General features: G+C 38.7%; 3 protein-coding genes across 3 annotated transcripts; all 3 read left to right on the plus strand.

Annotated features, from left to right (window-relative positions):
• Window positions 1–57: 57 nt before the first annotated feature.
• Window positions 58–4,381, plus strand: LOC148423148 (uncharacterized protein C2orf80-like). The gene is made up of 8 exons (XM_088414960.1): window positions 58–286; window positions 358–439; window positions 1,244–1,308; window positions 2,338–2,431; window positions 2,661–2,738; window positions 2,822–2,909; window positions 3,708–3,848; window positions 4,212–4,381. The coding sequence occupies exons 1-8, from the start codon at window positions 246–248 to the stop codon at window positions 4,379–4,381; spliced, it is 759 nt and encodes a 252-aa protein (XP_088271086.1). The 5' UTR covers window positions 58–245.
• A 2,478-nt stretch (window positions 4,382–6,859) lies between these two features.
• On the plus strand, window positions 6,860–8,190 carry LOC148423149 (gamma-crystallin M2-like). The gene is made up of 3 exons (XM_088414528.1): window positions 6,860–7,002; window positions 7,074–7,316; window positions 7,853–8,190. Exons 1-3 carry the CDS (start codon window positions 6,994–6,996, stop codon window positions 8,123–8,125), a joined length of 525 nt encoding a protein of 174 aa, XP_088270654.1. The 5' UTR covers window positions 6,860–6,993; the 3' UTR covers window positions 8,126–8,190.
• A 1,576-nt stretch (window positions 8,191–9,766) lies between these two features.
• On the plus strand, window positions 9,767–10,582 carry LOC148423150 (gamma-crystallin M1-like). Its single transcript, XM_088414523.1, has 3 exons — window positions 9,767–9,857; window positions 9,928–10,179; window positions 10,261–10,582. Exons 1-3 carry the CDS (start codon window positions 9,849–9,851, stop codon window positions 10,534–10,536), a joined length of 537 nt encoding a protein of 178 aa, XP_088270649.1. The 5' UTR covers window positions 9,767–9,848; the 3' UTR covers window positions 10,537–10,582.
• Window positions 10,583–14,555: the final 3,973 nt, after the last annotated feature.

Genomic DNA, 14,555 nt, shown 5'->3' on the forward strand with positions numbered 1-14,555 from the left:
CCGTCTATTGTTTCCCATGTGAAGGTCACTACATTCGGTTCGGTCTTTCTGGACACAAACTGCCACGCGTAATGTGAAAAACATTCTTTAATTGCTGTGTAAAACTGGTGAGTACAAAGTGTGACTGTTGTTGTGCAGAGGTTGTGGTATTGTTTGTATTGATTCAACACGTTTTTTTGTTTTTAGTCTGTTTTGCAGTGTTTTTGCTGCTACTTTCTCTAGACCTAAGAAAAGATTCTGCCAAAATGGAGTCAAAGCACCTGAAAAGAAATGTTGAATTTCTCTTGTGAGTACATATAAGTTTCAAAAAGTAGGTTAAAGAAGTGGATTTTAACGCTTTTGTTTTCCTGATTCTAGAGATGAATACATTGGGACGAAAATCAGAGAGAATTCTTTTGACCCTTCAGGAAAAGGAGCCTCCACAGTGCTTGATGATTTGGTAAAAAATAAAATACCCGTAATTTACATTAGCATGTACATCAGCACAAAGGTCAAACAAACCTAATTTGGATCAAGGCTGAATTGTAAATCCTTGCATGAGCCGGTTGGAAAAGGTGCTTTTAAACACCGAAGCTGTACTTCGTACTTAGATCATTTCACATTTCATGAATAAAAGTGTAATATGCCCATTGGAGAGTCCAATTTACTCAACTTCATATCCCCAATGAAGTGATAATTGTACAACGCTGTGAGTTGGAATTAATTTTAATCCAAAACAGGTGGTATGTAAAGACACAGGATGGAAATGCGCCAAATGTGAAAGCAGCAATAGTTTTTATAATGCACTATAATGTTCAAGCTCATCCAACCGAACCAAACATCAGACAACCAAAAAAAACAAAACCCAAACCTTTCAAAGCTACCTGGTCCTGTGTAGAAAATTGCTTGCACCTTCGACATAAGAACTGTTTGGGCCATCCTTAACAGCAGCAACTGAATTTAAGCACAGTAAGTCATCAAGGAACTGATGTAACAAAGAAGCCCCAGACAATCAAGAACATCATCGCAATGTGCTGTTAGTTACTCCAGAGATAATGAGATACAAACCTTACAATTATTTTTTTTTTTTTTTGAGAAGCCTGCATATTCTACAACATGTACACAACGCATGTGTGCGTTTAGTGTCATAACGTTGCACGTACAGAGATGCATGCTTTTTATTGGTCCAACAAGAGATTAATACAATAGAAGCATCCGCTCAGTTTTGTATTTTTTATGCGTTTTTCTGCTATGGATATTTTAGGCTCATTATGATCTCGCCATCAGCGTCGGTGTTTGGTGGCTGGAGGAGGATTCTGGAGTTTTAATGTAAGGCATCTACAGTAGCTATACCATTTCAAATTTTAAAACTTTTAATAGAAACATTATGCCTGCATTGGCAGATTAGAGCAGCTAAAATTATCATGCACTTGACCATATTGAAAGGTTTCTTTACAATATTAGGTCAAATTACATAACGCTTTTTAGTTTTTGCACGCCAGCTCACTCACCAGTTAGCTACCTCACTAGTTTTTTTTTTTTTTTTTTGTGGTCAATTTCATACTTGATGTGAAGCAGAAACTCCAGAGACCCAACAAGATGAAAACAAAGCAATGAACTTATTCACACCTACTGATGGCTAGATGTCAAAGATCTTAACAGAGCTGGCACTGCATGATTTAAACTGTTAAAGCAGGGGTGGCCAATCCCAGTCCTCTCGAGCCACAATCAGTCCGTGCAAAGATTTTCCACTCAAAACTCCTTCTTCAAATGATCAAGTCAACAGTAATTTTTGCAGAAGCTGATAACCACCCTACCTATCAGGTGTGTTGGCTCAGAGAAATATCAAAAACAGGCTGGATTGGAGCTCGGATTGGAGCTCTCGAGAGTCCAAATTGGCCACACCTGTCTTAAGGCCTAAAAGCGTCAGACTCTTGTCTATGATGGCCTGTGTCCTGTATGGCTTCCAACTTTGTCTTAGCTACACACCTGATTGAAATGATGAGCTTACCAGTGAGCTGTGCAGGAGCTTCAAAATGATCCTGATCATTTGAGTCGTGTGTTACAAAGAGAAGATTGGAAAACATGGACACAGGCTTTTGTTGACTGGGGTTTGAAACATTTAGAGCTTCAAGGGTTTAAAAACGTATTGTCTCATTACATGCATGTTCAGTTTTAAAACCTTGTTAATTTGGACCCATTTAGTATCACATCTTCCAGAAACAACATTTTTGAAAAATATGAAAAAATATTAATTACTACTACAGTATATGGATTATGCACATTTGTGTGTTAATATAAACAACACAAACTATAATATGACAAAGTTGACTTTCACTTTGTCCTCATTTGTCAAAGGGGGCGGCGCCCAATTCCAGGAAACTGCCCAATTTATGGTAATCGCTTGGCACGTGAGGCTATGATCCTGTCATCCTTCGCTGGCATCATCATGGTAAGCAACTATATTTGCATATGCACACTCCATAGCAACGACAGCTGGCACAGAGCCTAATGAGACACCATAAATTCAGTACAAATGCTTTAATCAAACCTTAAGTTATATATCATGTTACATACTGAAGCACAGCAATGTGAAAAGCTCACAATCAAAGATTACTAACACTGTAGAAGACTTCATGTTATAATAACATTCGCACTTTGAGCCACTGACCTCACTTTAGGGCAGCCTGCCAGTGGAGGAAATCCTGACTCTTTATAGCTGTAAACCTGTTGCCTCGTACCCTGACGCGCACTCCAAGGTACTACTACAGCAGCAAATGAACACATACAGTACTTACAGTATACCACCTTGACAATTTTACTGCATGTGTTTTATCCCCAGGCCTCCATTGTTTGTCCATTTGCGCTCTCCTCGCATCCACTGGCGATGCTAAGCTCTTACAAGGCTGTTCAACACTGCAGGAAACACAGTGAGTACACAGATGAGTTCTGAATTCAAACAAAATACATAAATGGGTAATGCATCACAGCATATTGACATCCTTCAAATTTCAAATATTGTGTACTAAATAATTGACACGATGTCTTTTCAAAAAAGGGCCTAAAGACTACACATAGTGAAGTACGAGTATACAATACATTGAATGGTAAATGGACTTACATTCATAAAGTCAACTTTTACATTCCAGTTGAGTGGAGCTAGGACTTAGTGTAACTTTTTCAAACAGTGCTTGTCTACTCTCTAAAAACAGGACAAAAATAAACCAATTACCTGTTTAAAAAAAAAAAAAAAAAATCCCACCCCATATTTAGGCAAATTTGACCCCAGATTTTTGGGTTGTTTTGCACAACACAACTCCAAAAAATGAGTGATTGAGAGAAGAGAGTTGGGTAAAATTGACCCACAAATTGGGTAGGTTTCTTTTTCAACTCATATTTTAATCCATCTACATACAAAATGTATATATTTTTTAAGCTGGTACTTTGTTCCATTGTGGGTAACTGATTTAATAGCCCGCCACATACGCACTCTCCACTCCACAGAAAACTGTTTTCTGACTGACAAAAGAATGTTTTTCTTCTTTTTTTTTACCTAAATTGGCTTCTCTTGTTATGTCATCATCAGTTTTTCTACTAAAATACAACACTTACTACATTTTAATAGTTTCAACTTTGGCTTTCAAGGTCAAACCTGAGTTTTATTTAATTTTTTTGTTACCTAATTTTATTCTCCATCTTAGGGGAAAACCGCTTTTTTCCTTCTGCAGATCAAAAGTTGAAAAGATGGCTGTCTGAGAGGGCAAAAGCCGAAGTTCCCAACAGACCAGTCCCAGCTCAATCCCCATTCTCGTCATCCCTCTCTTCCTCCCGCTCATTCTTCAGCGTGAGTAGCACTTTTTGTCAGTCATGTCAGTCTGACCACCACTTGTTGAGATTACTTGATTAGATCATCTCATCTAAATCAGGCGAATAACTTCATATGTAACTAGTGCAAGGTCTGATTTTTCTGAAAGCGTTAGGGTTAGAAAGTTCACAATATCCACCTGATGGCACAGCTCACCTCCACTGTATTTTGACTTCAGGTGGGCGGTGAAGGTGATGAGGAAAGCTGAGTCGTCTTCGGTGTCTCTGCATGACTGACAAGGCTTTTCGTTGTACCGTATACATTTAAATACCTACCACAGATCAGGGATGGACAACTGAAACAATGGAGGGGGTCATAATCTTTTAGCAATGCTACCGTGGGTCCTACATGTAATATGACCACACAGGTCAAGTTCTCCTTAGCAAATGCCCAGATGGCCTGGGAGTCACCATGTGGCTGTCGGCCATTGGAGGTTCACTGATGCTGGCCTCATCAGGTGACGAATACAAATTTCTTGTCCTCTGCGGCCCCCTATTGGCTGAAGAGTCCAACTTTCAGCAACCCCGGGCCTTTTGAATATTCAAAACCTTCATAAGAAGGTACCTATTAAATCACACGGCAGCAGAAGCAGCAACATTACAGTTAACTTTTTGGTTACATTACATTACATTTGTTACATTGTAACGCAAAGGGTAAGATCCTTCATTATGAGTATAGTGTTGTGTTCTATGAAGTACATGTCCCAACAGCCCTTGCCATTAAAGGGACAATGTGTAAGATTTAGACCGTTTTTAGAATTTATATTTAATTATTTTAGAATTATTTAAATTATTCCTTTTTAATGAAAAACGGTCTAAATCTTACACATTGTCCCTTTAATGTGCCAGAATCTGCATTGTTTATTGCTTGAAACAAAAGAACAAGGTGGTCCGTTCCACCCACCACAGGTATGTCTATTGTCCTTCGAAGGCAATGCAGCAGGACCCCTGGGGCTGACCAATCAAACAACTCCTAATGGTTTCACTACAAAAATATCAAGAGTAAGAGTAAACAATTTTATAATGAAATACCTGTATGTCTTTTCAGAGGAAGCCAATGAAAAAATTCACCATTCTATATATTGTAGTTTTTGGTCATTATTAGATTGAGAGCTGGTAATAAAACAAACTGCTGCAAAGGATACTGATGGAGCCAAAACACAAAAACGTTTGTAATTTCCTATATATACCACAAGATAGCAGCAAAGCACTCCTTTATTATACAAGGCGCCCACAAGCACCGGGGAACGTGCAAACTCCTTGCAAAGAAGGTGGAACCCAGATTTGAATCCAGCGTCATAACTATGAAGCAGATGTACACCTTTTTTTCCCTTCCTTGAGCCAAAGAATAAAGTTTGAACCGAAGGGGCCTTTGTTCCTTTGTTAATCCTCTTGTATACTAACCACCATGTTCTTGTTGTTTTTATAAGATTGGATGTTCCTTGCAAATATATATATACAACAGGCACGTTGTCCGGTGCATCTCAATTATTTTTTGTAATAATTTCCCCTCGAAAAGACTAAAGATTGCGTTGTATATGTATGCCTGAAATCAACTTTCAACAAATGTTAACTGTTGGGTTTGAAGTGGGCTCGATACCCCACAAATGACCCAAGGAGAGGTGTAAATAACAACACAGGAGTCAGATTAAGTTTTACCACTGCAGTGGGGAGAGCTCGAAAGAGAGCGTGACCATGTCAGCCTTGTTGCTCTTTCTCTCTCTGAGTTTTCGGACTGCAGTCTTTTTATTAAAAACTGTTATTGAGGTGTGGGGGTCTCACATTCCAACCGTCACACAACATGAGCATTGTGCACCGTGGCAGAACTTGCAGATAACTTGTGATTCAGGCCTTGACCTTGATATTGTTTTTAACACACACACACACACAGACACACACACATATGAGATAAGGAGGCGCTGTGGTGTCTGAAAAAGTAACAGTTATAGTACATGAAGCAAAGCTGTTGCACTAACGAATAAGCCGGAAAATTAGCAATTAGAATACACGAAGCAAGCTGTTGCACTATTAAATCAGCCAGTTTATCTTACATTAACTTTACACTTTTACAGGTTTTATACAGGTGACAGGTTAGTCTGAAAGAGAAAAAAAAGTTCCAAAAAAAATCAAATCCTTATATTACTACTATAATATAATATATGTAATATATAATGTTCTATAATATAATACTTTTGTGGAGTATTTGGTCCAATCCTTTGATCCTTACATCAAAAGCATTTCACTTCAAAGAGAAAACATTGAAAGAAGACACTAGGGAGCTGAAATTTCATCCAGATGGTGGTAGCACATCAAAGGTCAACATGGCACAAACAACTTAGTTATAACACAACCAGGAGTGTGCCATCCCTGGGCTAAAATACTGCGAGAATCATGTTGAAGAAAATGACCCAAAAATGATCAAAATACTGCACAAGGGTTAAACTAGAAACGTTTTTGGCTGTTGTCTGATGCTGAAAAACAAACATTAAATCAACAAACAATCTGTAACCCAAGCACAATATCTTAAACATTTTCACTTTTAGAAAAAGGTGTAAAACATTGAGCAGATTTTTTTTTCATTGATAAATGACTTTTTTGCTTTGCTTTTGTTTGTTTGCTTTGATTTAGCTACCAATCGTTTTGAGGTGGTTTCTACGAAATGTTCTGTGTATATAGAATTGTAGTTCATCAAGATGGACCAAGCTACTACTTCAACTTACCCAGACTGTTTAAATAAAACAAAAGCGCATATATTTTAGAAACCTCATAGAATCCTTGGCATCCTGTTTATTAACATACGTGATGTTCCTGCAGTGTGCCCAGCGAGTGGCTCTCTGCACTGTTATGCAACACATTAGGCGTGAACAGCGCTTTTCCATATTGTTCCGCTGCTATTGTCCACAGGATGTGTGGATACCATACTAGTCCTTTCCTTTGTCCATCAACGTCGAACCCTGTTAATTATTTATTCTCTTTTTGTGTCAAATACAAATCTATATTTCTCACCCCATGCCATGGTACGACAAAAAGGCGAACATGTGCCAGTACTGTTCATTTATAACTGGCAGAGCATTTGAATAACAATGCTGTGTTTGTGTGGAGGTGCTATATAAAGCCCTGGAAACATGAGAAATCTCTCCAAGAGACACCATGGGCAAGGTAGGCTCCGCACGGCTCGCATCAAACCGCACATGGCTTCTTTGTTGGTCATCACTCCCATCTCCCGACAGATCATCTTCTACGAGGACAAGAACTTCCAGGGTCGCAGCTATGAGTGCAGCAACGACTGCACGGACCTTCACTCCTTCTTTAACCGCTGCAACTCCATCAGGGTGGAGAGCGGCTGCTTCATGATCTATGAGCGAGCCAACTTCATGGGCCACCAGTACTTCATGAGGAGGGGAGACTATCCCGACTATCAGAGATGGATGGGTTTCAGCAGCTGCATCCGCTCATGCAGGATGATTCCCGCAGTAAGGGTCGGAATACTTGTAGTTCTGACTTTCAATCTGTTCGTGAAGCTTAGGCCAATCATTTTGAACTTCGTAGGGCTTGGAGAGTAGACGTGTTCGTTTCGATCTTCATTGTTACAGATTCCGTCTTTAAAAGTTTAGAGTGATCATTCCGGTGTCTGTGAATTGGCCTCTGGTTTCCAAATCTGAAAGCTAGATGTGCCATTCCTATGCCCACGATTGTCCTTTTCAGTTTTTAAATCGGAGACCACTCATTTCTAAAATTTTGGTTTCGGCCCCTCACGATTCCAATGCGTACAAATCCACCGTTGCTATTTGTACCTAAGAATGAATCATTTCTATGTGGATGAGTCTGCCTCTGCTTTCTGGTTTTCCTAAAACCTTGGCCGTTCATGACAATGTCTATGATTCCATTTGTGGTGTCTCTGCTTAAAGTAAAGAGCAGTCATTCATTCGGTTTCCCTTCTTCCAATGACCATGACCTAAAATTTTGAGCCCTCGCAAACCCAGTTGTCCCTTCTGATGTGATCCCGCAGTACCGAGGCTCGTACAGATTGCGTATCTATGAGAAGCCCGACTTCGGCGGTCACATGATGGAGTTCATGGACGACTGTGCCTGTGTGTCCGACCGCTTCCACCACCGCCATATCTACTCCTGTAACGTCATGAATGGCTACTGGATCTTCTACGAGTACCCCAATTTTCGAGGGCGCCAGTACTTCTTGAGGCCTGGCGAGTTCCGGAGGTACCGCGACTGGTGCGCCACCTGCGCCATTGTCGGCTCCTTCAGGAGGGTCACCGAATTTTAGCCATCAACTGAAAGCCTTGCTGTAAATATCAAACACATTGTTTATTAAAGATGTCAGATTTTTAACCGGCCTTGTAGTTGATTTCTGCTTGACACGCATTGTGTGTTTGTGAGGATTTTTTCTTCATTTATTTTTTTACAGTCATTGGATATACAACAACTTCTTCAAATCAATCTTTTGTCATTTTTTTTTCCTACATTGTAAATTAAGACTGAAATAATCCAGACAAGGGAGCAATATGTAAGCAATCACTTACTGATTAAAAATATCATTCAAACCAAAAATATGTTTTCGATTTGAGATCATTCAAAGTAGGCACCTTTTAACCGAGACAACAACTTTGCACATCCTGGAATTTTCTCAGTCAAATTTATGATGAGGATGATGCATAATGTGCATAATCAAAAATTAATACTTTGAATTTTCGGACCTCTTAATGTGTTTAAGTTTATGTGAAATTAAAAGTGTTTTCACACTTTGGACCTATATTGTAAAGCCTTACAACTGACCCATCATTGATTATTTATTTAGCGATACATCATGTCCAGCAATACTGATTTTTTTTCACGCACTGCCATAGCCTGGAAAATAGAGAGCGTACCAGAAAAAAAAAAGAAAAAAAAAGATTTCATTATAATAATGATTAGGTTTTCTGCAAAACTTTTTAACCTCAATCAACCCGAGCCATAAAAAAAACACATTTATCTATTTCATATTCATCTGATCATTTCTTTTATTATTTTAATTTACAATTAATGCAATAGTTTCGTAATAAAATACATTCTTAAACTTGTCTCTAATACCATTGCCATATTAAAAAAAACAGACACAGATTATGATGTCAAACAAGTCAATAGTATACAAAAGGCAAAGTGTTTTTTTTACAATGTTGCAGTTGGAAATTGAGAGTAAGACAATTGATGAATAATGACCCATTCATTTCATAATGTTTGGCTCAATGTCAATTTGCATATTATTATTGATTGCTATTCTGCTTTCGTTTTATATTTTTGTTGCAGACGCAAATAATAATTTGTGCTGACCATGAAATAATCGGCACAGGGATGGAAATGTAGAAATTGAAGAATATACACAGACGTATTCCAGACTGTTACTTTGACCCGACTTACCGCACTGACGTGTGATTTGTTTTCGTATACGAAATAAAAAGATAATATTAACAATTTCAAATGAAACAATATGAGCAACTGTACCCACAGGATTCGTATGCACTTTTATTTAATGTATCCCAATTTTGTTGGGATGCTAAAGGGGAAGCGTGGAAGAAATTTGATAAACGTTTAAAGATAATGCATACTTTTGTTTACATAATTATACAAGAGCGATATATACAGTAGTAAATTGTACTTTTTTTTTTCTAATTCCGGTTCTATGAGTTCATCCCAGATGTGCTGGATGCTGCGCTCTCCCCAGTGGCCACGATCACACCATATGTGCAGAAGCTTCTGACTGAACGAGCACACACAAAGCCTGCAAGCTCACATAATGCAGGCGATTCGCAGGCAGAAATGTATGGATGGAGAAGCATTGTTACGCATTTATAGGCCCTGTTCAGCAAAAAGTCAGCCTGCCGATTCATCAGCTTTACGCATTTGAATAACAACGCGTCATGGCCTCCGGGATTTTGTATAAAAAGGCCTTGAAATCATAGGGTTAGCAGAGCAAGTTGAACCTTCCACTGGGAACTACCTTAACCATCACCATGGGCAAGGTAAAGCTTTTCTCTCATCAACGGTCGCATAACCTTAACGGGCAAATCAAAACCGTCTTTCACTTTGCAGATCATCCTTTTTGAGGAGAAGAACTTCCAGGGCCGCTCCTACGAGTGCCTGAACGACTGCCCCGAGCTGAGTTCCGTTCTGAGTCGGTGCCAGTCCTGCCGCGTGGAGAATGGCTGCTTCATGGTCTACGAGCGCTCCAACTTCCTGGGCAACCAGTTGTTTCTCAAGAGAGGAGAGTACCACGACCTGCAGCGCATGATGACTATGGGAGTGACCCTCGACTCCATCAGATCCTGCAGAATGATCCCCCTGGTAAGCGACCGTCCAAAGCGGGAATATCATAGGTGTTACCCTGCCAGACTCCGGGATTGAGCGTCGGAGTTTGAATTACAGCACCGAGGCCAATTCCGGATCAAGATCTTCGAGCGAGAGAACCTGAGCGGTCAATCCAACGAACTGCAGGAGGACTGCGACAACATCATGGAGCGCTTCCGCATGAGCGACATCCTCTCCTGTCAGGTGATGGAGGGTCACTGGCTGCTGTTTGAGCAGCCCCACTTCCGCGGCAGGATGATCTATGTGAAGCCCGGGGAGCACCGCAGCCTCAGGGAGATGGGCCTGAGCGGCATCAGGATCATCAGCTTGAGACGTATCACTGACATGTGCTAGAACTCTGTACTCAGCTTGAATCAATAAAAAAATGTCTTCTTCATAACTACCTTTCCTTATTTGGTCTTCATTCAGTAGCTAGAATCTCCTGGCGGATGGACCAACTCACATTATGCAGCTGCTATGCGTCCATTTCAGTGGCGGCACTGGTATTTGAACACATTTAGCCATTGTGGCTTTAAAAAAATCTGGTAGACACATTGGAATACAGTTAACCGCAACATTTCAGGGAAAAAGTGGGGTTGCTTGTTGGCAAAGTCTAGTATCTAAAATGAAGTCAGAAATACGACACTTGCTGGATGGGGACCTTAACCTGTTTACAACAGTAATCGATAAACATATTTAATGCATCTTTTAAATATTTTTTAATTCATTTTAATTCATCTTGTAATTTTATTGAATGCAAAAGAAAACACATACAGGCCTTTTACATCGTCTTTAATGATTAGAAAATGCTATCGTAGTTTTTAAACATTTATTGGAGCAGGATTCTCATTCAATTTTGTCACTATATATTTAATCAGGTTTAATGTAATAATGCTGCACTGTGTGGGATTTTACCTTTTTAGTTGACCTTTTATGACACCTTAACTGTTGACGATGGGCTCCCCTGTGAGCACCAAACCAAAAGCTTTTGGACCACATTTGGTTTTGAACGTTCTGCCCTGTCTGTGGATGTGAAGCTACAGTCAAAACCAATAACTAATATTTTGCTGAAATGGATTCTACATTTGATAAGGAGAACTTGTCCCAGACACCCACACTTACTCCGTGGAAAGCAAAAAAAAAAAAAAAGCCAGTACCCATAATCAACAAGAACCAGAGTAAACATTGTGTTAGGCAGTGAAGAGAGATGACATCCACCTTGGGCTTGAAAAGCAATGCACAAATACCTTTATTTCCACTCCAAAGGTAAGAAGTGATGAAAGGCGGTCCATTCAGGCTAAACCTCCCTGTATAGCCTTGGGAGACAACAGTCAATTGTAGCTACAGCATGCTTGTAAAATTTGAAACCACAGTACTATGCTGAGCGCATCCGCGGCCATATCACATTGAGCAGTGAATGTTTTTTTTTTTTAATTTTTATATCAACATATGATAAAAGCAGGGGTTCTCAAACGTTTTGGAGTGAGACACCCATTTCTGGAAATCAAATTTTCCAAGGACCACCTTTGCAAATATTTGCAGAAAAAAAAGGCAAACAGACTGTAAGTGCCCTTTTTATTCACAAACAGATTCAGTTTAACAAGTATATTTGGTTCTTTTAGCCATACTGAAATTTACAAAACAAAAATTGCAAATTGCAAAATGTGTCAATTTCAAGAAGAGATTGCTGCCAAATATTTAGTGATTAAATAATCAAGCTCTTTGATGATGATGTGGATTATGTGGGTTTATTTGACAAATATAACACATATATATATATATTAAAAAAAAATATTAAACGAGTTGAATTGTTTGCTGTATTGAAGAGCACACACAAAGCACACAAACAGCTCTGCAACCTGTAGTGAATGCTAGCATATTTCATTCATTCAATGAGACAATGACATGGGACAATCCGTTTGAATTGATGTAGAAATCATGTCATTGAACAAAGTACAACATATACTGTATATATAATATCAAATCTGTGGGACAATCTTCCAACTACCGTATTCTATGCCCTTATGGTAAAAACCTTGAATTTTCTCAAAAGCTCACAGTGTGCCTTATAATTCAGTGAGCCTTATAAAGCACATAAAACATGACATTTCATTTTTGGGGGATGAAATAAAAACTTAATTCCTGCGTAAATTCTTTTACCAGTTATGAATGTATTTTTTTACAATTACATTTTTTATAACACACCGTTTGAAATTTTGATCTCTACATATGCTCCAGTTTTGAAGTAATTTATATGAAGACAAAACCGCAAGTTTTTTTTTTAAAAAAAAGTGTGATTTTAAATCAACAAAACAAAAAAAAAGTGTGATTTTAAATCAACAAAACATGATCTTTTAAAGTTTTTGGTTGCAATTTGATGGAAAAAAAAGAAATTGAATCAATTATCAGTCTTTTAAACTCTTGATTCATCTTGGCATTGATCTAAAAATATTTTAATGTAACCAAGAGGTATTTTTTTTTTATCAATGGTCAGATAGTACTTTGCACAAATCATCTCTAATGTTCATTTTTGATTGAAAGTTTGACTGAGTTGTTTTGTTGAAATTCCCTTTAGTGCAGCGCCATCTAGTGGAGCCATAATGCAAGCCCAGCCACTACTGTAGCTTCTATTCCAGGGGTCACCAACGTGGTGCCCTCAGGCACTGGGTAGCCCTCGAGTATCACATGACTAGCTCGCTGAGTTGTTCTGCAAATAGTTTACAAGTGACAGAACAGTGTGATCTTCTAGGAATTTTACTCCCGATTACGCATATGACATGTATAACATATACTGTAATTACAAATTATAATGTGTATGACATGTACATTACACACTACACTTGATATACGTATTTACAACAGCTGTTTCTTAATTATTATGAAAAACCATTAACATGATCGGTGTCTTCACATAAACTGATAGCCCTTCATATTACTCAGCGCCAAAGAAGTAGCTCTCGGTTTCAAAAATGTTGGTGATCGCTGTTCTATTCTGTGTGCCTTATAATGCGGTGTGCCTTATATATCAAAACAGTTTTCAAATAGGCCACTCATTGAAGGTGTGCCCTATAATCCGATATGCCTTATAGTAAGGATAATACATTATTTAATACGAATTGTAATAAGGTGTAAAAATATTGTAATTGCCCATTGTGACCTTCTGGTACAAATATTGGTGTGTTACAGTGTTTAGTGTGTGAGTGTGCGTGTGTGTGTGTGTGTGTGTGTGTGTGTGTGTATGTTTAAGACCTTAAAAAGAAGTTCTGTTTTCATTTTTTTATATGAAAAATAACCAGAAGGGGCAGTCCCCTCTCGGTTTAAAAAAATGTTGGTGATCACTTTTCTATTCTGTGTGCCTTATAATGCGGTGTGCCTTATATATCAAAACAGTTTTCAAATAGGCCACTCATTGAAGGTGTGCCCTATAATCCGATATGCCTTATAGTAAGGATAATACATTATTTAATACGAATTGTAATAAGGTGTAAAAATATTGTAATTGCCCATTGTGACCTTCTGGTACAAATATTGGTGTGTTACAGTGTTTAGTGTGTGAGTGTGCGTGTGTGTGTGTGTGTGTGTGTGTGTGTGTGTGTGTGTGTGTGTGTGTGTATGTTTAAGACCTTAAAAAGAAGTTCTGTTTTCATTTTTTTATATGAAAAATAACCAGAAGGGGCAGTCCCCTCTCGGTTTAAAAAAATGTTGGTGATCACTGTTCTATTCTGTGTGCCTTATAATGCGGTGTGCCTTATATATCAAAACAGTTTTCAAATAGGCCACTCATTGAAGGTGTGCCCTAAAATCCGATATGCCTTATAGTAAGGACAATACATTATTTAATACGAATTGTAATAAGGTGTAAAAATATTTTAATTGCCCGTTGTGACCTTCTGGTACAAATATTGGTGTGTTAGTGTTTAGTGTGTGAGTGTGCGTGTGTGTGTGTGTGTGTGTGTATGTGTGTGTGTGTGTATGTTTAAGACCTTAAATACAAGTTCTGTTTTCATTTTTTTATACGAAAAATAACCAGAAGGGGCAGTCCCCTTATAGTCAGTGGAGAATTATAGTCCCCTGTTGGTCAGAAAAGCATGTATGTGTGTGTGTGTGTGTGCGTGTGTGTGCGTGAGTTTGTCGGGGTGTGTGCATGTGTGTACGTGTGGCTTAATGGCTAATGCAGTTATCATATTAATTATAGACAGTGTTACCAGTTCAGGGTGTACCCCTCCTACTGCCTGAAGCCAGATGGGATAGGCACCAGCAAGCCTGAGACCCGCTAGACAAGCGACTCTAGATAATGGATGGATGGATGAACTTTTTTTACTTTGGTAAATGGCTAAATAGATTGAATACTCCTTTAATGTTGTCAAAGGTAT

Source organism: Hippichthys cyanospilos, chromosome 5 (genome assembly GCF_059441005.1).
Source record: "Hippichthys cyanospilos isolate Australia breed blue-spotted pipefish chromosome 5, RoL_Hcya_1.0, whole genome shotgun sequence".
Classification (NCBI taxonomy): Eukaryota; Metazoa; Chordata; class Actinopteri; order Syngnathiformes; family Syngnathidae; genus Hippichthys; species Hippichthys cyanospilos.